General features: G+C 44.2%; 1 protein-coding gene across 4 annotated transcripts in view; it reads left to right on the plus strand.

Annotated features, from left to right (window-relative positions):
* The window catches only part of SUFU (SUFU negative regulator of hedgehog signaling), a 110,021-nt gene that overhangs the window by 29,944 nt on the left and 53,546 nt on the right, over window positions 1–26,531 (plus strand). For all 4 annotated transcript variants that reach the window (XM_015103389.3, XM_004020324.5, XM_015103390.3 and 1 more), the window contains exon 3: window positions 5,428–5,564. In XM_015103389.3, coding sequence (XP_014958875.2) covers window positions 5,428–5,564 — 137 coding nt within the window. The remainder of the gene's footprint in view (window positions 1–5,427; window positions 5,565–26,531) is intronic.

The raw sequence follows: 26,531 nt of genomic DNA on the forward strand, positions 1-26,531 counted from the left end.
ATTACTTAAATTCTCTCAAGTGTCTTTTTCTCATATATTCGTTAAATGAGGATAACAATGGCTGAGTCACAGGGTTGTTGGGGAATAATACAGCATCAGGAAAGTGCTTAGTGCAAGGCCTCCAGCTTAATAGGTATTCAGTTAATTGTAGTGGTTATGTGTAGATAGAGCCAGGTAAAGGCCTGGCTTATTTGGCATGGTTGGCTCTGCCTCCCCTAGCATAGAGGTGTATCTGAGATGCCACCTTTCTTTCTTTAAAGATGTAATCCACATAGCATGAGATTCATCTTTTTAGTATACAATTCAGTGCTTTTTAGTATATTCACAAGGTTGTGCAGTCGTCACCATTATTTAATTCCAGAACATTCCCAGCACTCCAGAAAGAAACTCTATACCGATTAGCAGTCATTCCCCATTCTCTCCTTCCCCAGCCCCTGGCAACCACTAATCGTTCTGTCTCTGTGAATTTGTCTGTTCTGGACATTTCATATGAATAGAATCATATGATATGTGGTCTTTTATATCTGGCTTCATTCACTTGGCATAATGTTTCCAGGGTTCACTCATGTTGTAGCAGATAATCAGTACAGCATTCCTTTTTATTGCCAAGTAATATTGCATTGTATGGATATTCTGTGTTTTGTTATCCGTTTATACGTTGACATTTGGATTGCTTCCACTTTTTGGTTTTTAATACTAATGCTACTGTGAACATTGGCCTTCCCTGGTAGCTCAGCTGGTAAAGAATCTGCCTGTGATGTGGGAGACCTGGGTTCAATCCCTGGGTTGGGAAGATCCCCTGGAGAAGGGAAAGGCTACACACTCCAGAATTCTGGCCTGGAGAATTCTGTGGACTGTGTAGTCCATGGGGTCACAAAGAGTTGAACACAACTGAGTGGCTTTCACTTCACTTCACTATGAATATTAGCGTACAAGTTTTTGGGTAAAAACTGTTTTCAGTTCTCTTGGGTATATACCTTGGAGAGGAACAATTGTATCATATGGTATGTTTAAATTTTTGAAGAAATTTTTGAACAGTTTTTTCCAAAGCAACTGTGCTGTTCTTTGAGTGTTCCAATTTCTCCACATCCTCGTCAACACTTGTTACTGTCCATCTTTTATTTTGGCCATCCTAGAGAGTGTGAAATGGTATCTCATTGTAGTTTTGATTTGAATTTTCCTAGTAACTAATGGTGTTGAACACAAGATGCCAGCTTTTAGGTCAGCTTTTTCTGCCTGTCCACGTCTTGTATTTATTCTAGGAAGTCTCTCCCAAGATCCTGTTTGTCTTCTGCCTGGAGTTTGCAGTCATTTTGGTCTCTCTGAGGCTGATTGGCACCTTCTTAATCAGGTGCTTTGGGGGAGACCTTTGGGCAGGTTCCAGTGGTTGGGATTGGAGGCAAATGTTTTTCCTGTTGGCAGCTTTGATGTAACTCTTGAAGCTGGCACAGCCATTGCCTGGGTTCCCCAAACTGCTGAGACAAAGCCAGCCTCTCCCTAGGGCGCCTTAGTAGGCAGGATCAGATGTTCTTGAGCTGGAAGCAATTTTGGGAGGCCATCTCATCCAGCCTTCTACAACAAGACAGTTAGAATCCTTCACCCCTCCCTACCAGACTGGGGAGGGGAGGATCTGTAATGTCTTCCTTTAAGAATCTCTGTAGGAAGAAGTTCCACTGGGCGCCTTTACCACCAGCCAGTGTTTTAGCAGCCTTCTGTGTTAGTAGGATTCTTTGCTCTGACCCAGATCCCACCTTCTCCAGCATGTGCTAGTTTCCTCTCATGCGTTCCTTTCTCAAGAGGATGCGCGAGACAGCCGCTCTCCAGGAGGGGCTCCTTCCTCTGGTCAGATCAGTCTGCTTTGGCTGGAGAAGCCCTCACGTGAGGAAATGCAGACCAAGCCAGGCCCCTCCAGGGGACGTTAAAGACTGAATGACCTTGTCATTCGGCTATTGCCTGGGCAATCTGCTTTGAAGAAGAGGCGTTCTGACAGGCCCCAGGTTGTGTGTTTATCCCGGGGCTAGGCCATTCCAAACTCATGTTTCAGAGTTTAGAGGTTGCGTCCAGCTAGCCTGGTGGGTGGTAATCAAATGCAGGTGGAGACCATCTGGCCCGGACTGTCCCTCCCAGCCAGTCAAGTGAGGGCCGGCCTGCCCACCACAGAGCTGGCCCAGAAAGCAGCCTGTGGAGGCAGATGGTGTCCACGTGCATTTATGCACATACACACCCATGTGTGCGTGTGCATGTCTGTGTGCATGTGCATGTCCCTCCGTAGAGAGGCGGTACTGCTTGGGTGGATGTGGCTCCTCTCTCTGCATCGGAGGGTTCTCCCCTTTGCACAGTCTGAGGAGTGTGTTTCTCTTAGTCTCTTTCTCAAGTTTTTGCGGTTAGAAATCATGTATTTTTCTTGGCCCAGGATGAAAGCCTGGGAGTAATGGTCTAATACATTTTACAAAGCAGCCTCTAATTGGTGGCTGCTTAAAATCTTCCCCTTGCCCTAGTGACCCATCTCCCTTTGCAGGGTTTTGACTCCAAGTCAGTCTTGCTTTACCCCGAGTTTTCACACCCCCTCACAAGCCTACAGCCTCAGCTTGCTTAACTCTTCCCTCAGCCTTTCTGCATAGAGTTGCTCCCAGCCAAGACAATTCAGCAAGGAAAGAAAATAGCTTACACTGTATCCTGCCAAGCGTCTTCTAGCCTGGTCTCCAAAATTCTAGATGTATATCCCCAAGTGGAATCTGCCTCCCCATTGATACTCAAAGAAAATGGTATCTAATTAAAGATCTAAATGTAAGACCAGAAACTGTAAAACTCCTGGAGGAAAACATAGGCAAAACACTCTCTGACATAAATCACAGCAGAATCCTCTATGACCCACCTCCCAGAATAATGGAAATAAAAGCAAAAATAAACAAATGGGACCTAATTAAACTTAAAAGCTTTTGCACAATGAAGGAAACTATAAGCAAGGTGAAAAGACAGCCTTCAGAACGGAAGAATATAATAGCAAACGAAGCAACTGACAAAGAATTAATCTCAAAAATATACAAGCGGCTCATGCAGCTCAATTCCAGAAAAATAAACAACCCAATCAAAAAATGGGCCAAGGAACTAAATAGATATTTCTCCAAAGAAGACATACAGATGGCTAACAAACACATGAAAAGATGCTCAACATCACTCATTATCAGAGAAATGCAAATCAAAACCACAATGAGGTGCCATCTCACACCAGTCAGAATGGCTTCTATCAAAAAGTCTACAGACAATAAATTCTGGAGAGGGTGTGGAGAAAAGGGAACCCTCTCACACTGTTGGTGGGAATGCAAACTAGTACAACCACTATGGAGAACAGTGTGGAGATGCCTTAAAAAAACTGGAAATAGAACTGCCATATGACCCAGCAATCCCACTGCTGGGCATAAACACCAAGGAAACTAGAATTGAAAGAGACACGTGTACCCCAATGTTCATTGTGGCACTGTTTACAATAGCCAGGACATGGAAGCAACATAGATATCCATCAGCAGATGAATGGATAAGAAAGCTGTGGTACATATACACAATGGAGTATTACTCAGCCATTTAAAAGAATGCATTTGAATCAGTTCTAATGAGGTGGATGAAACTGGAGCCTATTATACAGAGTGAAATAAGTCAGAAAGAAAAACACCAATACAGTATATTAACTCATATTTATGGAATTTAGAAAAATGGTAATGATGACCCTATATCCGAGACCACAAAAGAGACACAGATGTATAGAACAGTCTTTTGGACTCTGTGGGAGAAGGCGAGGGTGGGATGATTTGAGAGAATAGCACTGAAACATGTATATTATCATATGTGAGAAAGATCGCCAGTCCAGGTTCAATGCATGAGACAGGGTGCTCGGGGCTGGTGCACTGGGATGACCCTGAGGGATGGGATGGGGAGGGAGGTAGGAGAGGGGGTTCAGGATGGGGAACACACGTACACCCATGGCTGATTCATGACAATGTATGGCAAAAACTTACAATAGTGTAAAGTAATTAGCCTCCAATTAAATAAATTAATTTTTTAAAAAAGAAAATGATGTCTAAGTATTCTATGGTATTATAAGGCTTCCTTTTCAGTCCTTTAGATGCTAAAATTTAGAGAAACTTTAGAGAACTTAGCTTATCAGAGGTGATCTCACTGCAGCAGGTGCAGGTGGGCTGGACCCACCCATGTACACAAGCAGGGCTGGCCTTGGTGTCAGAGCTTCTGACTCGTTGGAACCTCTTTATGTCCAGTCTCCTGGCCTGGCCCCTTGGAGGCAATAATGATGATGATGGAGAAATGATGTCACGTGGAATCCCAAGGTTGGGCACTGACCACCTCGTCCTGACCTTCAGCATTCTCCTCTCTGACCGCCTGTTCTAGTAGCTTGGCTCCAAGAAGGTGTTGGCTGTCATCTTATTTTATAGCTTGAATTTGTATGCTCAGGAGTTTACATGTGTATAATCATTGTGGCTCATGTTTGTACAAGATATAATTACTGAAAATTATATCACGAACATATTTTAACTTTTAACCCTTTCCGGGCTGGCAGGCCTCCTATACCTCTCAGCTGCCCCTCCCTGGATGTTTCCTTCACCCCAGGAGGTGCCACCACCAACCAGCCTTCCTCTCTAATCTACATCATTTCCCTCTCTGGCAGAAGCCCATTGCATGGAGTTCTCTGGAGATTTGGGCTCCTGAGCGTTTCCAAACAGGAACTGCTCACCTGCCTCATCTTCCTCTGATGTGTATGACCGTCATCACTCTGGGCCATTTGGGGCCAGGAGGGGAGGGCAGACTGCTCCCTCCGGGTGCCAGTGATTGGAGAGTGCACACGGGGTGCTAGGGTTCAGAAAGATCACAGGCCCTCCCAGTATTTGGAGTCTGCTTTGAGACCCGTCCTCAAATGCTGAATTTGGAGGCCAGCCAGCTCAACCCAAGGATTGTCCCATCATGGGGCAAGGTGGAGGTGGGAGTGGAGAAGGATCTCATCCTCCTAGGGCATACAGTAGGACATATATTCTTAGCAATCTAAGTAGGTGCTTATTCATAGCTTGTAGGAATAAAGAATGTGAATAAGGACAATTTTCAGTATTGGAGCCTCAGTCATACAGAAAGGAATATTCCAGAGCCAAATCTGGAACTTGTAATTCAGAGTACCAGAAAGCGAATTCGATTGGCCAGGATGAGGTCATACACGTGTATGGTAGCTAGAGGGCAAGGCTAGCGTTCTGATTCCTTACCCCCTTTCAGAGTCCTCCCTCCCCTCAAGGCTTATTCCCTGAGATTCTTCCAATTAGGGGGTTTGGATGCTGAGGCCACCAAGAAAGGAGAACTTTAATTAGGCAACAAAACAGTGTTTTCCCTAAGGTAGTTAAACTAAAAACATTTGCTTTTTATTCCTTCCAGATTCACAGGAACAGATGGACCTAGTGGTTTTGGCTTTGAGTTGACATTTCGTCTGAAGAGAGAAACAGGGGAGTCTGCGCCCCCAACGTGGCCAGCAGAGCTAATGCAGGGCTTGGCCAGATATGTGTTCCAGTCAGGTAAGAGCCCTAGAAGCTGGCTGGTGTGGGTGTCCTTTCACCATGAGCCTGCTAGGGTTGGGACCTACAGGTATATTTTGATGTCTGTGGAGGGAGCTTTCCTGGGAGTGCTGTGTACCCCATTTGCACCATGAAGGTGGTTTGTTTCCTGGTGTTTCCCAGGTGGAAAGCTGTCTGGGCCATGGGAAGGAAGGATATGTCATACGACCTCCAGCAGTGGGAGTCGCTAACACCCAGAACCTCGGTCGCAATCTGCTAGCCTTGCTTCTCATTCCTAGGGAGCCAAAGGCCAGCCCTGCACGGAGCTGACCAGTGATCTTCCTGTTTGTCCCCTTTCCCACAATTAGCACGGTCCTTACCCCTGATGCTGGAGGCCTAGCCATCTCCATTTGTGGGGCCACACATACACATGTTAATCTTGGCTAAGGGTTAGCAGTAGAGAATTGCCATGAGCTTGCTCCCTCACAATAGGAATGAGAAGCTGGAATCAGGTAGGACCTTGACAGTCAGATATATTGTTTGATTCAGATGATTCAAGTGCCCTCCAGGGGATGGTCCAATGCCCCTGGTGCCCCTCTGGAGCTCCTCTGCTAATATGGAACCTGAAGAGGGGGCTTTGTGCTGGGAGCCTTGGTCACATGCTCTTGACTTAGCTTGCCAATAGTCCTCCAGTGGGATGATATGTTGGAGTGGAAGTCAGTATTTTTTATGGATGGTTTCATATCATCTGAATGTTTCTGAGTGGTTAATTAATTGCTCAGAAACCTTTCCCATATGACTTCACATTTTGCTTCTTTGGTTTGGTAAGTAGCCTTGAAGTGAAAGCCAGCACAGTTTTATCCAACTCCTGCTCTTTGACCAGCAGAGCAGACCAACATCCAAGCCAGGATGTCTCAAAGTATGGTCCTTGCACCCATGCATCAGAATCATCTGAAGAGCTTGTTTCAAGCACACATCCCTGGGCCCCAGAGGAGATCTCTGACTCAGAATCTTAGGGGGGTGATGTTCCCAAATGTTCTGCTAGAAGCTAAATTTGGAAAACCATAGACTTGGCAGCTTCTCTAAGTATAGTCGCTTTTTTTTCCCCCTAGCCTTGAGTAGGCTCTAAATTGAGGGTGCAGTTGACCGTCTATGTTGAAGGCCTCTTCCCTCGTTCCAGACCCCTGACTGTCAGTTGTTGGCTGGATGGCCATCATGTAATGGGACTGATCCTTAATTACCGTCTACCATTGTGTGGCCTATGGGATAGTGCCCCTTTGGAGGCTATAGTGGGTCTTCTCTAAGTAAGAGTTCTCAAACCTGGCTACTCATGAGATTCTCTGGGATCTCAACATACTTGAGTCCCAAATGCCCTGCAGGGCTCTGATTCAGTTGGTCAGAGGTGGGACTGGAGCATCTGTTTCTTAACCAGCTTCCTGGCGATTCTAATACAGTAGTCTGGGATGTCATTTGGACTCTAAAGGACTGTTGACAGGAAGGAATATCATTCACTGGGGCAGGGGAACCAGGCTGTTGGAAGTGGACCCATGTTATTTGGTCCTGTCCTAGCGTCTTTTAACATTGTGCCAGGAGTCTACTGCCTGAACCCATTGTGTCCCCTTCTCTCCCTTCTTGGGATGCCTGAAACTGATGCTGATATAGAACTGTCTTTGAGAAAATAGACATTCTTCAGTCTCTCCCAACAGATATTTCAGCTCCTAGAAAATAGACATTTCCTGACATGGAATTCGATCCATTATGGGAAGGAGGGCTCTAAAGACTAGGCAATCTCTTGCTTGTATAGACAGGTAGCTTCCTGCCCACTGCTTAAGCCAGTGCATTTATATGTTTGTTTGCACTTAATGTACCTGCTCAGGTGGATCAAGGTCAGAGAAATGTAAAACAGGTGTTATGAATCACTGTCAGGTGGAGTCAAGCAGATGAACTTCTGAAATAGTTCTGATGTTATAGTTCTGAAATAATAATGCAAGTGAGGGAGAAAATAGGATTTGATTTGCAAAGGTTCATTCCAACTACAGAGTAACCATCACAGTGACTGTTTTGCAACACTAATATAGTCATTGATTCAAGCTCATTTGTCAACAGATGTCAAAACCATTGGACTAAAAAAGATTGTTGGGGTACAAGATGTTCACAGGAACTCAAAGAATCCCTCCACAGGTTACTTATTTGCTACAAAGGGAAAAGTATGCCTTTACAATGGTTTGAGTGGCCATCACCTTAACCAAATGATCAAATGTAGCGATGCAAAATGGAACAAATGACTACCATGCGCCTCCTTACATGATACACTGTGAAGTATGAAACATCACACATGTAGCACTTTTCCAAAAAATGTTTCATCTGAATTGAATCCTGAGTGTATAGTCAGGCAAGACCAGATTGTAAGATATTTTATAAGACAACTGCCTGGACCCTTCAAAAATGTCAATGCTCTGAAAGGTAGAAGGGCTGGGACTTGCCTAGATCAACAAAAACATGACCGTTTAAATGTACTTACAGTCCTTGACTGAACCCTGGATTGAAAAAAAGGTTATTTTTAGAGCAATTAGAAAAAATATAGACTGTATATTAGATAATAGTACTGTGCAACTGTGAAATTCCTTGGGTGTGATATGGTATTATGTTCTGGTATTATATTATGATAGTGTCCCTGTTCCTAGGAGATAGGAGCTGGAGTATTTATGAACAAAATAACATAATGTCTGCAGCTTAACTTTTGAATGATTTGGCAAAACAAAGTGGGCTGGAGGAGAGACAGAAGAAAAAGCAGATGTGGCAAAATGTTAATAACCGGTGAATCTCGGTGAAGAATGTATGGAGGTGAAGGATATATTGTACTCTCCTTCTAACTTTCCTATGGGATTGAAAACTTTGAAAATGAAATGTTGTGGCTGTTTCTTGAGTGTACCTTGACTGGTGTCGCTCCACAGCATTGTCTGACCTGACAGGCCCTTTCGTGGTGTCTGCAGTGTAACAGCTGTGGTTGGTGTCTGCAGGTCACTTCAGGCATTTCACAGCAGTGACAGGATAACTTCACTCTCCGAAGTGTAATACCTGATTTTCTGATTTCCAGATTTTCGTAATATCATGGTATTCTTGAATAATAGCTAAAACAAATCTATCTTAGATTTTTCTTGAAACGTGGCAGGAAGTAGTAATTATCTAAATAATGGGGAAGTGATGAAGAAAAGTATATGGCAGCTGATGTAAGAGAGAAGACCATGGCCAGGAGCTGAAATAGTAAGGACAGAGCTAAGATTCAGTAGTGTGTTCTGTGTGCCAGGCACTATTGTAAGTGCTCAGTCAATGTGCAGTGAAGCCCTGTGAGTTAGGCACTGTGTGATACCAGCTTTTCAGCTGCAGAAAGCAAGACAATACGGAGAGGGGAAGTAGATTGTTGAAAACCACACACCTGGTAAGTCCGAGGGAAACTTTGAACCCAGATGTTGTAGTTCTTACTGCCACTCTCTTAACCATGATCACTTAGTTGACGTTTGGGCTGCACATGTCTCAGGTTGGACACTGAGATTTGAGAGTCGTCCACATAGAAGATTGTACTTGTACGTGTAGTCTCTAAACTCCAGCACGCCTTGCTTAGGCATTCTAGAACATTTGGAAAATAGAGGAGGGCCAAAGCCATTTGTAATGTTATCCAAGTCCTCTTAAACACATACTTTCATCTTTTAACTTTTTATTCATGAAAATATGTATATGAAAAGTGCAGCTTGCTGAGAGTTCATACCCCACGTAACCAGCACCCAAACCAAGAAACTTCCCTTGTGCCTCCTCTCAGTCATCTTTTCTCTTCCTTTTTCCTTCCTTCTTTCTTCCTTTCTTCCCTTCCCTCCCTCCCTATCTCCCTCCTTTCCATCCTTCCTGTTTTACTGCATAGTACAGGCTCTCAGCTCCACGTGCCTGAGCTTGTTGGTAAGTTAGGTAGGTAGCTATAAACGAGGTAGCCCCCATTTCTGCGTCTTTCCCTGGCATGCTTTGCCATTGGCACATTTCGCCATCTGGCACATTACTACTAGATCAAGGGGGACAGCATAGAATGATGGTACAAGCATGGGCCCTGGGCCCAGACTGCCTGCATTTTATTTCAGCTCTGCCGGTTATTGCCTCCTGACCTTGTGCAACATAACCCATTTGCTCATCTATAAAGCAGAAATAATAATAGTAACTATGCATGAAGTTATTGAGATGATGAAATGAGTTAATACCCTCAAAGCACTTAGAATAGTGCTTCTGTGTGTGTGTGTGTGTGTGTATATATATATATATATATATAACCTCCAATTATTATTATTCAGTCTTCAAAAACTTTATATGAATAAAGAAGGTGGGTACCTTGATCTTTTCTTTTTTTGGAGTGTTAATAAAGACCCCATTTTACAGAAAACCCCTGGTTGTCACATTGCCTGTTTCTGCATCAGATGCCTGCCTTAGCTAATATGATAACATTTTTGGTGCCGTTATCCTTCTCCCACACCGAAAATCAATAATAGTGATACAAGTAAAATCACCTCATTTTATATGTATCACATTGTAAAACGAAAAGGCAAATTCAGTTCAACTGTGGCTCCTTGATTTATGTAGTTGGCAGTGTCTGTAAAGTCTTAAGCAAATCAAATCCTATTCTAAATGCTCTAGAGCCCATGTACTTTAGTAGAACCTTGTAAGTAAATCCTTCTTTATAAGGTGAAAAATCTTTTTATAGTTTTCTCGGAACAGGGCACACTTTCCTGATGCTGCGGAGAACCTCCCTTGTGACGTGCAGGCATTGCTCTGCCCTGACTGGTTCCACTGTACAAGGATCACACATATGCTGTTACACAGAACATGTATTTTATGTCTGATGTGCACATAGATAGACCCACATGTGTACCTAGCAGCATAGTTCTGTGTGATGGTCTTGCCTCACTTGGCTGTCCACCTTAAACTCAGTGACTTACATGAAGTACCCTGCCCATTTGCATGTGAGAACATGTTGAGCAGTATCCAGTAAGTGGAGTGCTTAGACCTGCTTTTCCAGGTCTGAACGGCATCCACAGCATTGCCATCCAGATTTAGAAACAGCATTAGGGCAGTGGGGAGGGCAAAGGAAAGAGACAAGACTCTAGGGGGTGTGATGGGGAGTGGTGGTGCCCTCACCCTGCCATGGGGCTGCGTGGGGCGGTCTCTGAAGCTTGCTCTGAAGAATGACTTAGATGGGTTCCATAACTTAGCCCCGGTCTTCTAGAGGGCAGTCATCTTCTGGTTGGTTTGCTCAGAGATGGGAAGCTGAGCTGTAGAGAAAAGGAAGTAGAAATGTGAGCAGCCTGGGAAAGAAGAGTAGCCAGAGAAGGTGAAGAAGTCAAGGTGTGGGGGTGGGGCGGGTCAGTGTTTATTTTAGTCTGGATGGTTCTAGTCATAAACAGATAACAGAAGCCCAACACAAACTACCTGAAATAAGAACAGACTTCATTGGCTCAGGTTACTGGGACGCCAGGGCTTCAGGCATGGGTTTACCTAGAAGTTCAAAAAGTGTCCTCAGGGCTCCTACTTGTGTGTTGGTTTTGTGCTGTAGCCTGACTCTGCCCACGGGCCAGGAAAGATGAGCACCATCAGCCAGAGTATCCAGTTCTCCCAGTTTGTACCCAGCAGGCAGAAGACTTTTTTCTTCCAACATCTCTCCATCAGTCCTGGGGAAGGACTCAGATTAGTTCTGTCTAGGTAAATGAGTTCCCCCAGTTGAGGGTGGTCCAGATGGGGGCATCAGGATTTATGTTTAAAGTCTTCCTCGCTCCTCACTTCCAACTATATGGAGTGGGAGAGAAGTCCTCTGGAGTACAGGGCAGAAAGCACTGGAGAAAACATGCAGGTCTAGCCCTTGGCTGGCAAAGTTGGGTGCTCTCACAGCACTTTAGGGACATCTAGGACCTCAGACCTGGTGTGCAGTTAATGGAAGTTAGGTCATTAGAGGATGCAGGTGGAGCGGGCACCTTTTGTTCTTGTATCTGTTGGGATGGTTTTGACTACAAGTAACAGAACACACCATGACTAAAATGGCCTAACAATAGTGCTCTTATCTTACATAGTAAGTCACCTGGAGGTGGGGAGTTCCAGGGTTGGTTATCATCTGTTCAGCAATGCTGTTAAGGACCTGAGTTCTTTCTAACTTCCTGCTCTGTCTTCTTCAGTGCTTTGGATTGTCTTTTTAAACTGGGGTTCCCTGATGTTCTAGAGAGAGCTGCTTGAATCCCTACCATCCTGGAATTACATTTGACAGAGGCTACAAGCAGCAAAAAAGACACTTGTGTCCTGTGTCTCTTTTTAAGACCAATCAAAACCTTCACAGAACTGCCCTCATTGCATCTCATTGGCTAGAGTGAGTGAAAGTCGCTCAGTCATGTCCGACTCTTTGCGACCCCATGAACTATACAGTCCATGGAGTTCTCTAGGCCACAATACTGGAGGGGGTAGCCTTTCCCTTCTCCAGGGGATCTTCCCAACCTAGAGATCAAACCCAGGTCTCCTGCATTGCAGGTGGATTCTTTACCAGCTGAGCCACAAGGGAAGCCCAAGAATAGTGGAGTGGGTAGCCTATCCCTTCTCCAGCAGATCTTCCTGACCCAGGAATTGAACCTTGGTCTCCTGCATTGCAGGCGGATTCTTTACCAACTAAGCTATCAGGCAAGCCCCTCATTGGCTAGAGTTGTCAGGAAAGTGAGACAACCCTGTTGACTTATTGATCAATATCTACCTTCTAGGGCTGGGCCAGGGGATGGACCCTGGTTCCCTGAAAGTCATGGCCCAGGAAAGGCAGAGGAGGAAAATTGGAGTTCTCTTAGTAAGAAGATGAGTGGCCAGCAGGTGGGCAAAAGAGTTTTCTGTCCCCGTACCCAAGTGGTACCTGGGGTCAGAGGATCCTTGTATATTGATCAGGATGCCAGGCCAGTATAAAACTGTCATGTGGAAAGAGAATGTGAAAGGGTGGCTGCTGTTGTTTCACCTGCTACAGAGATTTAGAACAAAATCCAGTCACCATCATGAACCAGAAAGTTCTGCAGTAACTTCACCAGTAGACTTCAACTTCTTTCCCTCTTACTTTACAGCCAGTTTCTCTTACTTCCCCATTCCCTTTTATTTTTGTGATCAGCTCATTCTTTCTTCTCAGATTGCCAGTGATTGCTCCCCTGCCTCCGCCCCCCCCCCCTCACCCTCTGGGTTTCATTAAAAAGAAACCATTCCCCAACTCAGCGGGGCTTGATTTCTGAGCTGCGCTTTAGAATTCTGCCGGAGAGGCTGTCTGCTCTCAGTTCTGCCATTGGTAGACCTTAACCACAAATTCCAAGGCAATTTCACTTGAGTTTTAGGAGAAACATGGCCCTCCAACCTTGTAACTGACACTGGAAATTCAAGTGCCTTTGCTTGCTGCTGTTTAATGGCAACCTCATGACATGGGCTAAGTCGGCTCACTTTGTGATTCAGGCCCAAGCAGGGAGATGGGGGTGGGGGTGGGTGGCATCCACTGAGCATCCTGAGGTCTGTGGTATGGACAGACTAATGCCAACAAGAGATTTTTTTTTTTTACATTTTTTTTCCTTTTCCCATTTATTATAGAAATACTTGCTCATTATAAACCTGAAACATAGAAATATGTGACAGAGTGAAGTCCTTCATAATTCATTCCCCCACTGAGAAAACATTGGTGTTCTATTTTTTAATTTTCTTTTTTAAAAATTTTTTTGAATTGGAGGAAAATTGCTTTACAATGTTGTGTTGGTTTCTGTCATACAACAATGCACATCAGCCGTAATTATATTAATACATATATCACTTCTGATTTTCTTTTCAATGCATACATCTAGAAAGAATTGTCTTTATGTTATAAAAATAGACCATGTTTTTCATACTGTTTTTCAACTTGCTTTTTTTTTAACTTAATATCTTTTGGATATCTTTCCATGTCAGTATATTTTTTCTAACTGTATTCTTTTTAAAATTATCTAGATACACTGTACTTTAACCACTTCCCTAGTGTTGAGCATTTGGGTGATTTCTAGTTTTTCCCTGCCACAAACTTGGAGTGTGCATCCTTGTCTGTGTGTGTCTTTGTACTCTTGCCTAAGTATTTCTGTGGGATAAATTCCTAGAAGTTGGATTGCTAGGTTAAGGGAAATGAACGTTTTATATGGTAACAGCCATTGCAGATGAATGATTATATTATTTAAGAATACTCTTGTGATCATCCATAAATGTTATAATTGTTTTCAACAAACAACAGAATGATTGTTATATAAAATTACTTTCATAGCAACAAAGTACTCTTCTGAGTACTTGAGAATGGTCCCCTTCCTTAGGTTACTTGGCCTGAGGAGGCTTGTTAATACATGTTAAACGGCATGCATTTGGGGTTAGGAAACGTGCAAGCTCTTATGTGGTTCTTACACAGTTTAGATTTAGCCTGGGAACCCATCCATCATGCTTCCTGTCTCTGAAGCTGGAAGTGGTGAGGGACACGGCCTGCTGCCTGAAGTCAGAGACTTTTCCAGGTATTGACAGTGGGTCAAGTTTTATTAAAGAATCCCAGTGAATTATGGAATTTTCTCAAGTTTTGCCTCCTCCTACCTTTCCTAAAGTTAAAAATACTCATGCAGTTAAAGTCTTTTCCTGTTGGGGTCTTCCCCCCCCCACCCCACCCCGCTGCCAATAGTTAAAAGTAAGTAAATAAAAACAGTAACTATTGAGCACCAAGCTATCCTAGGCACTTGCATTCTCTTATTTAACCTCTGCAGTAGGTGGCTTGATGAGGAAGATGCTGATATTGCCACTTTTCACTAAGGAAATGGGCTCAAGGAGGTGGGCCTTGGAGAATTTCCTGCAGCTTGTGAGTGGCAGGAGCTAGTCTCCAGGGCCACCCTTACCTGTACTGGTTTGCATACTCTGGCCTCCCAAGGATCCATTTTAAATGACTAGAGTCCTTGGGAGAAAGGAGCACTTTTTCTTTGGTTGTGTTTTTTATTGAAGTACCTGCTGCATGCCAAGGATGCTGTCAGATGCTGGGTAAGCCGCGTGGAACAGACAGATAGGATCCCTTCCCTCAGGCAGTGGAGAGAGAGACCGAAAACACAGGCCAGTAAATACTGGATTCTGTAAGACAGCAGAACAGGAAAGCTCAGGGTGCCCCAGGAGAATAAGGTGGCGGACTCCCTTCAGGCTGTGGAGTCAGGCAAGGACAGGACTAAAGGCAAAGAATGAGAAGTTTTTTGGCAGAGGGACCCGCATGTGTAGGCCCTGGAGGAGAGAAAGAGGTTGAGGAATATGAGGAACTGAAGGGAGGGGGAGGAAGGGGCTCAGGAAAAGCTGGAGGCTTGGTAGGCGTGGAAAAGTGCTGGGTTTTGTGCTTGCTCTCGGACTCAAAGTCACGGTCAAGAGCCTGGTTTTGATTCTAAGGGCAGTGGAGAGAGAGCTACAAAAGCATTTCAAGGAAGAAGGGGAAATGACCGGTTTGGGGAGTGAAAACACTTTTAAAAAAAGGAATTAAGATGCGTTTGAGGTGTTCTGAGGTGTCCTGCCTGCATTATTAGAATGGCTTTTCCCTAGGAGGTGCTGGGGCCACTGCAGTCCTTGGAGCACAGCATCAGAGTCATGGCTGCTTCACAGCGCAGCCATTCTAACCCTTGGGACCTTCCTGCAGTCCAATCCTGCCTCCAGCCAGCCTCTGCCAAGGCTCTCCAGCCTTGGGAGGGGAACCTCTCTTCTCTCTGAGGGGTTGTCAGCAGCCTTGGCATCCTGTGCCCGGCAACACACCACAGGGCTTTCTTTCCAGATTCAAGAAGTGGACCGGGCCTTGCTTCCTCATCCCTGCTCTGCAGGTGAGTGAAAGAAGTCAGGAAGATTGAGTGAGGCGCTTAGAGCACGTCCCCAGGTGTGAGATGTTGCTAGGCTGCAGTTCAGTTTCTCATCCGCCGCTTACCTGGCTGGCTTCTCTCTAAATATCCCAAGTGTATTCAATCTTAATATCTTTGCCTCAAGTAAAGTTTTCTGAAAGGAGATGCTCCATCATTACCAATGAGAGCTGTCGAGTTCTCTCGTTTCCTGGTTCCATTGCCCTAGTAAGTTAACTGAAGCCAAATGGAGCTGCCTGGTTATATTAATATCATTTTTCTTCCTCATACTCTTTTTTATTTTCCTGACGTTTTCTTTCCCTCAGCCTGATTTATCCTCTTTTCTGGTTGCTATGGATCTGTAAAATATTTTCCCTTTCATCTGTTAGTAATACTGACCAACTATAAGGCAAAACAATTCCTGGTTTCTCTGCACTTTTCCAAGATCTTAAGATTGGTGATTGAAAGATTGTGTTTCTACTTCACTGAAACAAAACAGTCAACTCCTCAGAAATGATCTTATGGCCTAAAATTTAAGTGGTTTGCATGTAAATTGTAATTTATTAAGTATTTAAATTTATGTGTTTTAGGGAAGACTTAAATCCTAGAAACAAAAGTTGGCAACACATGGCCTTTACGTCGAATCCTGACGGATATCTGACTTTGTACATAAAATGTAACTGGAACACAGACATGCCTATTATGTATTATCTACGGCTTCTTTTGTGCTGCAGCAGAACTGAGTAGTTCCGACAGGGACTGTATGGCCCTCAAAGCCTAAAATATTTGATATCTGGCCTTTCACTGAAAAAGTCTGCCAACCTCTGTCTGAGAGTGTTTTCCACTGCTGAATAACCACCCAAGTGGAGTGGTGGCCATCCTTACATCTCTGTGATAGATTCAGAGGTTCTGGGAAACACCTCGCCTTAGCTGGGGCCTGTGCCTCTGCCCAACACAGAGGGATCACAGTACCAAGAGGTTTGTTGGGGAAGGAGGAATTTGACGCAAACTCCTTTCTCTTCTGTGGGTTGAATCTTACTCAGAGAACTGCGTGTAATGAGCTTCTTTTCAGAAAGGAATTCTTTGATACAAGCATTAAGCTAGGCTATTCACCCTGAGATTAGTGCTTTCTCCTGTGGCCCCCCATGGAGTCTTAAATGGTTGGCTCTTCCAGCAGAATGTGGCTCCTTTGTCTCTGCTGCTAAGTCACTTTAGTCGTGTCCGACTCTGTGCGACCCCAGACTCTGTGTGACCCCATAGACGGCAGCCCACCAGGTTCCCCCGTCCCTGGGATTCTCCAGGCAAGAACACTGGATGGGTTGCCATTTCCTTTTCTAATGCATGAAAGTGAAAAGTGAAAGTGAAGTCGCTCAGTCGTGTCCGACTGTTAGCGACCCCATAGACTGCAGCCCACCAGGCTCCTCCATCCATGGGATTCTTCAGGCAAGAGTACTGGAGTGGGGTGCCATTGCCTTCACCTGCATTTCAGGAGTGCTCCCTGAAGGGAGCAGTGAAGGCCTCTCGCAAGTAGAACAGAGCAGCTGGTACATTCGGAGTAGACCCAACACCTCGACAGTAGACAGAGCCCTTTGCTAACTTGAAATGGCTCATCACTGAGTGTTCAGTGAAAGGACTGGAGGAGAGCACGGGTAGGGGCAGGAGCGCAAGAGGCAGGCTGCTGGTTTGGCGATGTGGGACCTGTGACACCTGGGGTCAAAACTGAACATTGCCGAGACTTGGTTACTTAATCTGTGAAATGAGTTAATCAGGATATCTATAATATGGGCTTCCCTGGTAGCTCAGTTGGTAAGGAATCCGCCTGCAACACAGGAGACCCAGGTTCGATTCCTGCATTGGGAATATCTGCTGGAGAAGGGATAGGCTACCTGCTCCAGTATTCTTGGGCTTCCCCAGTGGCTCAGCTGGTAAAGAATCCATCTGCAATGTGGGACACCTGGGTTCGATCCCTGGGTTGGGAAGATCCCTTGGAGAAGGGAAAGGCTAGCCTCTCTGGTATTCTGGCCTGGACATTTTCATGGACTGTATAGTCCATGGGGTCACAAAGAAGCAGACCCCTGAGCAACTTTCACTTTATAATTTAGTCAGTGTCCCTAGTACAGCACATGGAAGCAACTGATATTATTTATGTGGTCATTTAAGAAGCATATTGCAAAAAAAAAAAAAAAGGCATATTGGAGGGGGCAAAAAAGGTAATAAGCTTAAAAGAACAAAAATGGTGCACCTTACAACTCTACAGAGTTGGGTCCTAATCTTGTGAATATATACACATCTACAGAAATGCCTGGAAGAGATGCATGAAGATACTCACAGAGGCCATCCCAAAGTGATATGGTTATGAGTTATTGACATTTTCCTTTTGGTACCTTCCACTGTGATAGAATTTTCTGCACAGAGCATGGATTTTATTATCAGAATAGAAAAGCCAAAAGGACACCTGTGACTAAGTTTTTCAAAGAACTTCCCAGGGGACAGGATGGTGAGCCCCAAGAAGCAGTCCCAGGCCAGTGCTACAGGACCAGTCACCCACTCGGTGTGCCCCCTGCTGTGGTTACTGGAACAGCTTTGAATGCCATGCAAGGATGGGCCGGTGCAAGCGGTTCTGCTTTCTTGTCCAGTCTCTTCATAGCTCTTTCAGTGGGAAAAAGTGACTCGTAAGCCAGACTCAGTTCTGCTCTGGCCCCTCTAGCATTAGGTCTCCACAGCCAGGCCTGTCTTCCTGCTTTTCAGAGCAGACATGGTGACAAGCTTGTTGTTTGGTTTCTCTTCAGGACTCAGAGGCCAGGCAACTAGCCTGCTCTTCCCCATGGAGCTCTGATGAGGTTCCAGCAGCATTTTTGACCCCTCACAGAGCCCTTCTCCAGGAATATGACAGTTGAAACTAGAACCAGAGGATGAAAAGAGAAAGGAGCTGAAATACTTTTCAAGAGCGGCTGCAGCAGGCCCAGGCCATACTGGGTGGTTGTACCATACTGTCACAGGGCCTCCAAAGTAGCCGCTGGGTAGCCATCCACGGCCTTGTCTGGGTTCGCCTAGTGGAAGCTGAAGCCTTGGGCACTGCACTGGCATGGAGTGTGTGTCTCTGGGACAGGCTGCAGCCCTGTCTGTGCTTTCCTGAGCCCTGGGCCCAGCTCTAACAGTCCCTCTTTGGATTTGAAAATTTAGGAAGAATAGGACACTTATTGACTTCCTGGGCCAACTGGGCATGTCTGGGTCCCCACCTGGGCTGGCCAGCCTGGTGACCTGAGCTCGAGAAGCCTTTGTCCTATGCCTCTGTGTGCTGGGCCACTTAGATCACATGTACATTGTGATCCATCTTGGCTAATGCACTTTTATTCCGCCAAACAAAAATAACTTTATGTGACTAGATGCGTGGGTTTTTTCACACCAAGTAATTCTCCAATTTTGTGCAAACATCAATTAGGTGTCTTGCAATTCTGTTCAGTTCTGACATTTAAAAATTTTTTTTTAAGATCTGATTGATTTTATTCAATGTTTAATGACTTTGGGAGCATCCCCCTGGTAAATAGAGGTGTGCTCCCAGCTCTGACACTGTTTACCTGGAGTTAGCATCAAGTCCTACAAGTAAGGGTTTAGTCCCAGAAGATTGCTCCCACTTCAGACATCAGCCCCAGCTTGTCAACTGTCCTTCTGACCAACCATCTATAAACTGGGGTTCTCATGACTCCCTCTTAGGGTTTGATAACTTGCTAGAACAGCTCACAGAATTCAGATTACTGGTTCATTGTTACAGGATACAACTTAGTTGCAGCATTATTTATAATAGCCAAGACATGGAAGCAACCTGGGGGTCCATCACTAGATGAATGGATGAAGAAGGTGTGGCATATGTATATATATACACACATACACACAGTGGAATATTATTATTCACCCATAAAAAATGAAGGCATTTTACTACTTGCAGAATAGTGCAACATGGGTGAACCTTGAAGATACTAGGGTAAGTGAAATAAATCAGAGAAAAAGCCACTACTCATATATCTCACTTATATGTGGAACTGACCCCATCTCCTCCCCAAAAACACTCATAGAGAATAGATTGATAGTTGCCAGAAGCAGGGGAGTGGAGAGTGGGGGAAAGGGATGTAGGCAGTCAAAAGGTACAAGCTTCCAACTATAAAATAAATGTCATGGGGATATAATATACAACATGGTTAACATAGTTAATAATACTGTAGTGTATATTTGAAAATTGCTGAGAGAATATCTTAAAAGTTCTCATCACAAGAAGACTAATTACTATGTTTGGTGAGGAATGTTAACTAGATTTATGGTGATCCTTTTGTAATATATACGCATATTGAACCATTATGTTTTATACCTGAACCGAATATAATGTTATATGTCAGTTATATCTCAATAAAAAGAAAGGAAAAAGGATACTACTCAGCAACAAGCAGGTGGGAGAGATGCAGGGGTCATGGCTTGTGGGAAAGGGTGCAGAGCTTCCCTACCTTCTTCTGGTGTGCCATGCTCCCAGCACATGGTCACCCACCCAGAAGGTCTCTGAATCTCATTCTTTAGGGATCTTTATCAAGGCTTTATCACATAGACAAGACCATTTATTAACTCAGTCTCCAGAGCCTCTCCCCTCCCTGGAGGAAAGGGGGTGGGGACGAGGTTGAACATTCCAAGCTTTTAACCGTGGCTCGGTCCTTTTAGAGACCAGCCCCCAACCTGCAGCCATCCTGGAGCTCAGCAAGAGTCACCATATTAGCATGCTTCAGGGACGAGGGAGCCTGGCGGGCTGCCGTCTGTGGGGTTGCACAGAGTTGGACATGACTGAAGTGACTTAGCAGCAGCAGCAGCAGCAGCACCTTTATCACTTAAGAAATGACAAAGATTTTAAGAGCTCAAAATAAGAGCCAGGGAGAAAACCAAAATATATGTTTCTTATATTGCAGCGTTACAAATAGTAAGATAACAGACCCTGCCAGTATAAACAGACTTATCTATGAACTTTCAGTTTCCGGCTTTCCCCCACTTTAGACAATACTCTAAGGAACATTTTTATGTATATCTTGGCGACTGTGTTCAATTGTTTCAGAATAAATTTCTTTTTTTGGCATAGGTAAGTGTTTTTTTGTTTTTTTTTTCTGGCTAATGTACATATTCCTCTGGTGTTTGCCATGGAAAAGACCCACCTAATCTTTAGGCTACGAGGAAATCATTCAATCATATGGAACTCACTTAAGTGTTCTCTGGGTTTTTTAAATCTTGCATTTTTAACTTCTGTGGTGACTCTGACCTCACCTCCTTCTCTGTGGATCTTTCCTTATACATGCTTCTAGAGGCAAAACAGCTGAGAAGGCAATGGCACCCCTCTCCAGTACTCTCGCCTGGAAAATCCCATGAACGGAGGAGCCTGGTGGGCTGTAGTCCATGGGGTCGCTAAGAGTCAGACATGACTGCGGCTTCACTTTCACTTTTCACTTTCATGCATTGGAGAAGGAAATGGCAGCCCACTCCAGTGTTCTTGCCTGGAGAATCCCAGGGACAGTGGAGCCTGGTGGGCTGCCATCTATAGGGTCGCACAGAGTCGGACACAACTGTAGCGACTTAGCAGCAGCAGCAGCAGAGGCAGGACAGAGGAGTGTATCAGATCCAACCTCGTCAGCAGCAGAGACTTTTTTTGAACAAGTGAGATGAGAAGATGAAATAAGGGGGCCCTTTCAGAGTTGGTAAAATGGCTGCTTTTGCTGGAACTCATGTCTAGGCTGGTTTTGCCTGTGCTGCCCAGTACTTGGAACTGGTTCTTCCAAACACCAAAGTTCTCCAGAGGGGCTCGTTGGGAATTCAGAGTTCCTTCAAGTCCTGTCCTGGGGGAATTTGGACTTGTGCCCTGGAAAGGATAACATCGGTAGTAGAAGAGTTTAAGGTCTTTATGCTGTTGACACATTTGGATGTTGATTCTTGATATTGATGAGCTTGATTATTTCCTGCTGGTCTTGGAGGGTCTCCTGGGGAGGTAAGGGGTGGCTGTAGCTCTCCCTGGGGTCACAAAAGCTGGTAGTGGACACAGTGGAGTGTTCATCCATGTGAACCCTGGCTGGAGGCAGACATCTTGGGTCCTTGACACCCAGAAGAAATTTCTAGAGTGGAATTTCTGGGACACAGATCTGCACATTTTGTAGTTTGGTACATGTGTACTGCTATCCTCCATGAAGATGATTCCATAAGGCTGGGTGAGAACATCACTACCTTGTGTTCTCTCATCTGTAGTTATGGCCAGTTGGCAGCCCAGGCACTGAGGAAGCACTTTGTAGCTTCCAAAGTCCACAAAGTGAGTCACAGGAGTCTTTCCATTTTTGGTAACTTCAAGGTTGCCTTGATTCTAAGGTTAAAGAGTTCTGTGTCACTGGGGCACGTAAGCTAAGCCAACTCCATGGCTCTCAGAAAGCCCAGCTAAATGCACTTCCAAGCTTACCTTCATGACTTAGTCCCTGTTCCACCGCTTCAACCAGGAAGAAATGTCCTGACAAGGAGTCTGGTCTAAGTACCACTTATAATTTGCAGCCTCTGCCGATAACCAGATCACACAAAATTGGTTATCCCCAACCTCCTTCCTGTGTCTGAGGGGTAGGGAACTTTGGAAGTGCTTGGGCAGACACATGAATAGCTGGAGGTCTGGTCTTTATACCTGTACCCAGAACTAAGTTTCTGTTTCATGTTCCATCTCCAACACGGTAGAACTTCCTGGGTACCACACGCTTCAGGGGACATTGACAACTCGGTGTATCCAGAGAGCAGTGGTTCTCAGACTGACAGAAGTTCTCTAAACTGTGGTTTATGAGAAATGGCTTTAAAAGTGAGGAAACTGGAAACATTTTACTTTGAAGAAGAGAAGACTTTGGGATGAGATGTGGAGAATGGTGAACTATGACCCACACAGGTGTTTTAAAAATATCTGAGGTCTTGCCATATGGAAGAGGGATTTGACTTTTTGTTATCCAGAGAGGATTAGAAAGCCATTGACTATTCTTTGAGATGTGGAAGCATTTTCTAAGGAGGCAGTAGACCTTCCATCTTTGAAGTTGTTCTAGTCAAGTCTGGCTTCAAGTAGAGAGGCTTTAAGTGCTGCGTGTGGGGTTGGTTATCTGGCGGCTCAAACCACTAAACCCAAAGGCCACTTAAGACATGCTTGTTTCCTTCTAATCCAGCTTCCAAATGGTTCTGCTGTGTTCTGATCTGGCTTCCTGCAAACAGCCTGCCTCCCCACTTCTTCATGCTTTTGTCCCATGTCTGACCCTGCTGGGCAATCTCTGACAACACCCATAAGTACTGTAGCTGTGTTTCTTGATGTAAGCTAAGGAAGAGGAGGCTTCATTTCCTGAGGTGAAAATTAGAATCTTGGCTCCCTTAGGAAGTTGTCTGCTCTGCTACAGTGGATGAACTCTGAGGGTCTCACCTCCCACTATGCCCTTCCACCTTCATTCTTTTTCTTGTCAACAGTGGCCATGTTTTCCAGTGGTGGAATCTTTCAAATGTGTAAAAAGTGAAAGTGAAGTCATTCAGTCATGTCTGACCCTTTGTGACCCCATGGACTGTAGCCTATGAGGCTCCTCCATCCATGGGTTTTTCCAGGCAAGAATACTGGAGTGGGTTGCCATTTCCTTCTCCAGGAGATCTTCCCGAGCCAAGGATTGAACCCGGGTCTCCCACACTGTAGGCAGATGCTTTACCATCTGGGCCACCAGGGAAGATGGCTCAGATGTGTAACAGTTCAAATGTGTAACAGTTCCTTAAATTGTACCATACTTTCATCTCAAGACAATTCTTACTTATGTTAATTCTTTTATTTGGTTGTAAAAACTACCCTGCAAGGTAGACCATATCATGTTTTGATACATAAGGAAAGGGACACAGAGAAGTTAAGTGACTTCTTTAAGGTTGCACAACAAAGGAAAATGTATCAGAAAATAAAGTATGATTACACGGAGACTCCTCACTTGATGCCCTGTTTTTACCTTGGACACGAGGGTAAATCCATGATTTGGTAGAGGAAAACTGACAAATGCTGAGTGTTGCTTGAACCTTACGCTGTGGTGGCCAGTGACAGAGCCAAGGGAAGTCAGTGTTTTATTAATTTATCTCTTTTTGGGTTTTTGGAGATGAGGCCCACCAGAAAGCTCTCTGGCTTAAAAGTTGATGTTTCAAGCAAATGGCCCATAAACACATGAAAAGAAAGATGTCCACCTCATAATAAGAAAAACGCAAGTTAAAGTTAAACTACCCTGAGGTACCACTTCCCACTTGTCAGATTGGCAGAAATCCACATTTGATCACATAACCTGTTGCCAAATTGTGAGGAAGCAGGCACTTTCAGGGATTCATGGTGGGATGCAAAATGGTGCTCTCTTGGTGAAAGAGAACGTATCACTGTCTAGCAAAATGCTTATCTGCTTACCTTTGCTATAGCAGTTTCACTTATAAGAATCTGAGACATAGATGCAAAAATAGGAAAAGATATTTACAAATGGCTACCAATTAAAGCAATTTTTTTACATGTTTGAAACATTACGTACTTGTCATAAGGAGTGCAGGCATCTTCTCACAGCAGTAGTGGGCGGGTCCATGGGAAGACGAGGAAATTTGTGCACACTTTGTCATGCCTCTGCTTCTGTTTGTTGCTGTCCCCTGGGCCAGTGGAAGCCCCTGGCTAAGCCTGGGGTCAGAGACTTAAGGGTCTGCCAAGTTACAGATGAAATGCATGTGTTAATTGGGACTGCCAGAGCAGTTAGTTTCAGTTCAGTTCAATTCAGTCGCTCAGTCATGTCTGACTCTTTGTGACCCCATGAATCGCAGCACACCAGGCCTCCCTGTCCATCATCAACTCCCGGAGTTCACTCAGACTCACATCCATCGAGTCGGTGATGCCATACAGCCATCTCATCCTCTGTTGTCCGCTTTTCCTCCTGCCCCCAATCCCTCCCAGCATCAGAGTCTTTTCCAATGAGTCAACTCTTTGCATGAGGTGGCCAAAGTACTGGAGCTTCAGCTTTAGCATCATTCCCTCCAAAGAAATCCCAGGGCTGATCTCCTTCAGAATGGACTGGTTGGATCTCCTTGCATTCCAAGGGACTTTCAAGAGTCTTTTCCAACACCGCAGTTCAAAAGCATCAATTCTTTGGTGGTCAGCTTTCTGCACAGTCCAACTCTCACATCCATACATGACCACTGGAAAAACCATAGCCTTGACTAGATGGACCTTTGTTGGCAAAGTAATGTCCCTGCTTTTCAACATGCTATCTAGATTGGTCATAACTTTTCTTCCAAGGAGTAAGCGTCTTTTAATTTCATGGCTGCAGTCACCATCTGCAGTGATTTTGGAGCCCAGAAAAATAAAATCAGCCACTGTTTCCCCTGTTTCCCTATCTATCTGCCATGAAGTGATGGGACCAGATGCCATGATCTTTGTTTTCTGAATGTTGAGCTTTAAGCCAACTTTTTCACTCTCCTCTTTCACTTTCATCAAGAAGCTTTTTAGTTCCTCCTCACTTTCTGCCATAAGGGTGGTGTCATCTGCATATCTGAGGTTATTGATATTTCTCCCGGCAATCTTGATTGCAGCTTGTGCTTCTTCCAGCCCAGCGTTTCTCATGATGTACTCTGCATAGAAGTTAAATAAGCAGGGTAACAATATACAGCCTTGACATACTCCTTTTCCTATTTGGAACCAGTGTGTTGTTCCATGTCCAGTTCTAACTGTTGCTTCCTGACCTGCATATAGGTTTCTCAAGATACAGGTTAGGTGATCTGGTATTCCCATCTCTTTCAGAATTTTCCGCAGTTTATTGTGATCCACACAGTCAAAGGCAGTCAGTTTACTGTAGGGTAAAGTACAGGTACTTGTAATTCATACAGCATGGTTTATAGATTTATGATCTTGGTTATGTAAGTAGAATACACTGTGTTAGCAAGATGTCTCTTAAAATGTATAAATCCAGCCGTTTCAGATATTTCAATATATATTAAGGAGTTATGTTTAAGAATATGTATGCTTATCATTCTATCTGTACAATAAAAGATTTGGTGGTAATAAGGATAACACTCTTGAGGATAATCAGTGGAACTGCCTCATGCAGAAGGCTGGGGCAGTGGCCTCAGAGTTGTTACTCAGAATGGCAGGCAAATGTGTCAAAGCAAAGCAATTTCTTTTTCACGTAGCATAAAAAATTGTTGAATATTCAGGGATATAGAATCAAATATATGGTAATGTTGTGACCAAAATAAAACTACAGGCTCTGCAATCTTAAAAAAAAAAAAAAAAGAAATGTGGAGAAAAATATATATAGTAAGTTATTTATATAAGAAAACATGTTTTTCTTTATATGTTTTAAGTGGAAGGATAAACCGTATTATTTTTTAAATGATGATCTATGAGAAAAGGAACAGAATGGAGAGGAAGCCAGATTTCTCTAAATAGACTTTGTTTTTAGGTTTTTGGAGTGATGTAAATTTTATTTAATTACAAAGCAAACAAACAAAAAAGCCTATAATATTACCAAAATACTCCTTATAAGATAGAATGTGATTGATCTATATTTCACATTGTATAAATTTGGTAGTTTATAACCAGATGTATTTGATCTTCATTCAGTTCAACTGAGTCACTGAGTCGTGTCCGACTCTTTGCGAACCCATGGACTGCAGCACGCCAGGCTTCCATGTCCATCACCAACTCCTGGAGCTTGCTCAAACTCGTGTCCATCGAGTTGGTGATGCCATCCAACCATCTCATCCTCTGTCGTCGTCTTTTCTTCCTGCCTTCAATCTTTCCTAGTATCAGGGTCTTTTCCAATGAGTCACTTCTTTGCATCAGGTGGCCCAAGTATTGGAGCCTCAGCTTCGACATCAGTTCTTCCAATGAATATTCAGGACTGATTTCCTTCAGGATTGACTGGTTTGATCTCCTTGCTGTTGGTCCTCATTATATTCTACAAAAGCATTGAGGAAATTTGAGTAAGAAAGTGTAATAATACAGTGAAGATTTCTAGATGAGAAGATTGTCTTGTTTGCTTTGTTTAAAGATTGTTACTGCATATCAGTAGTG

Source organism: Ovis aries, chromosome 22, assembly GCF_016772045.2.
Source record: "Ovis aries strain OAR_USU_Benz2616 breed Rambouillet chromosome 22, ARS-UI_Ramb_v3.0, whole genome shotgun sequence".
NCBI classification, from domain to species: Eukaryota; Metazoa; Chordata; class Mammalia; order Artiodactyla; family Bovidae; genus Ovis; species Ovis aries.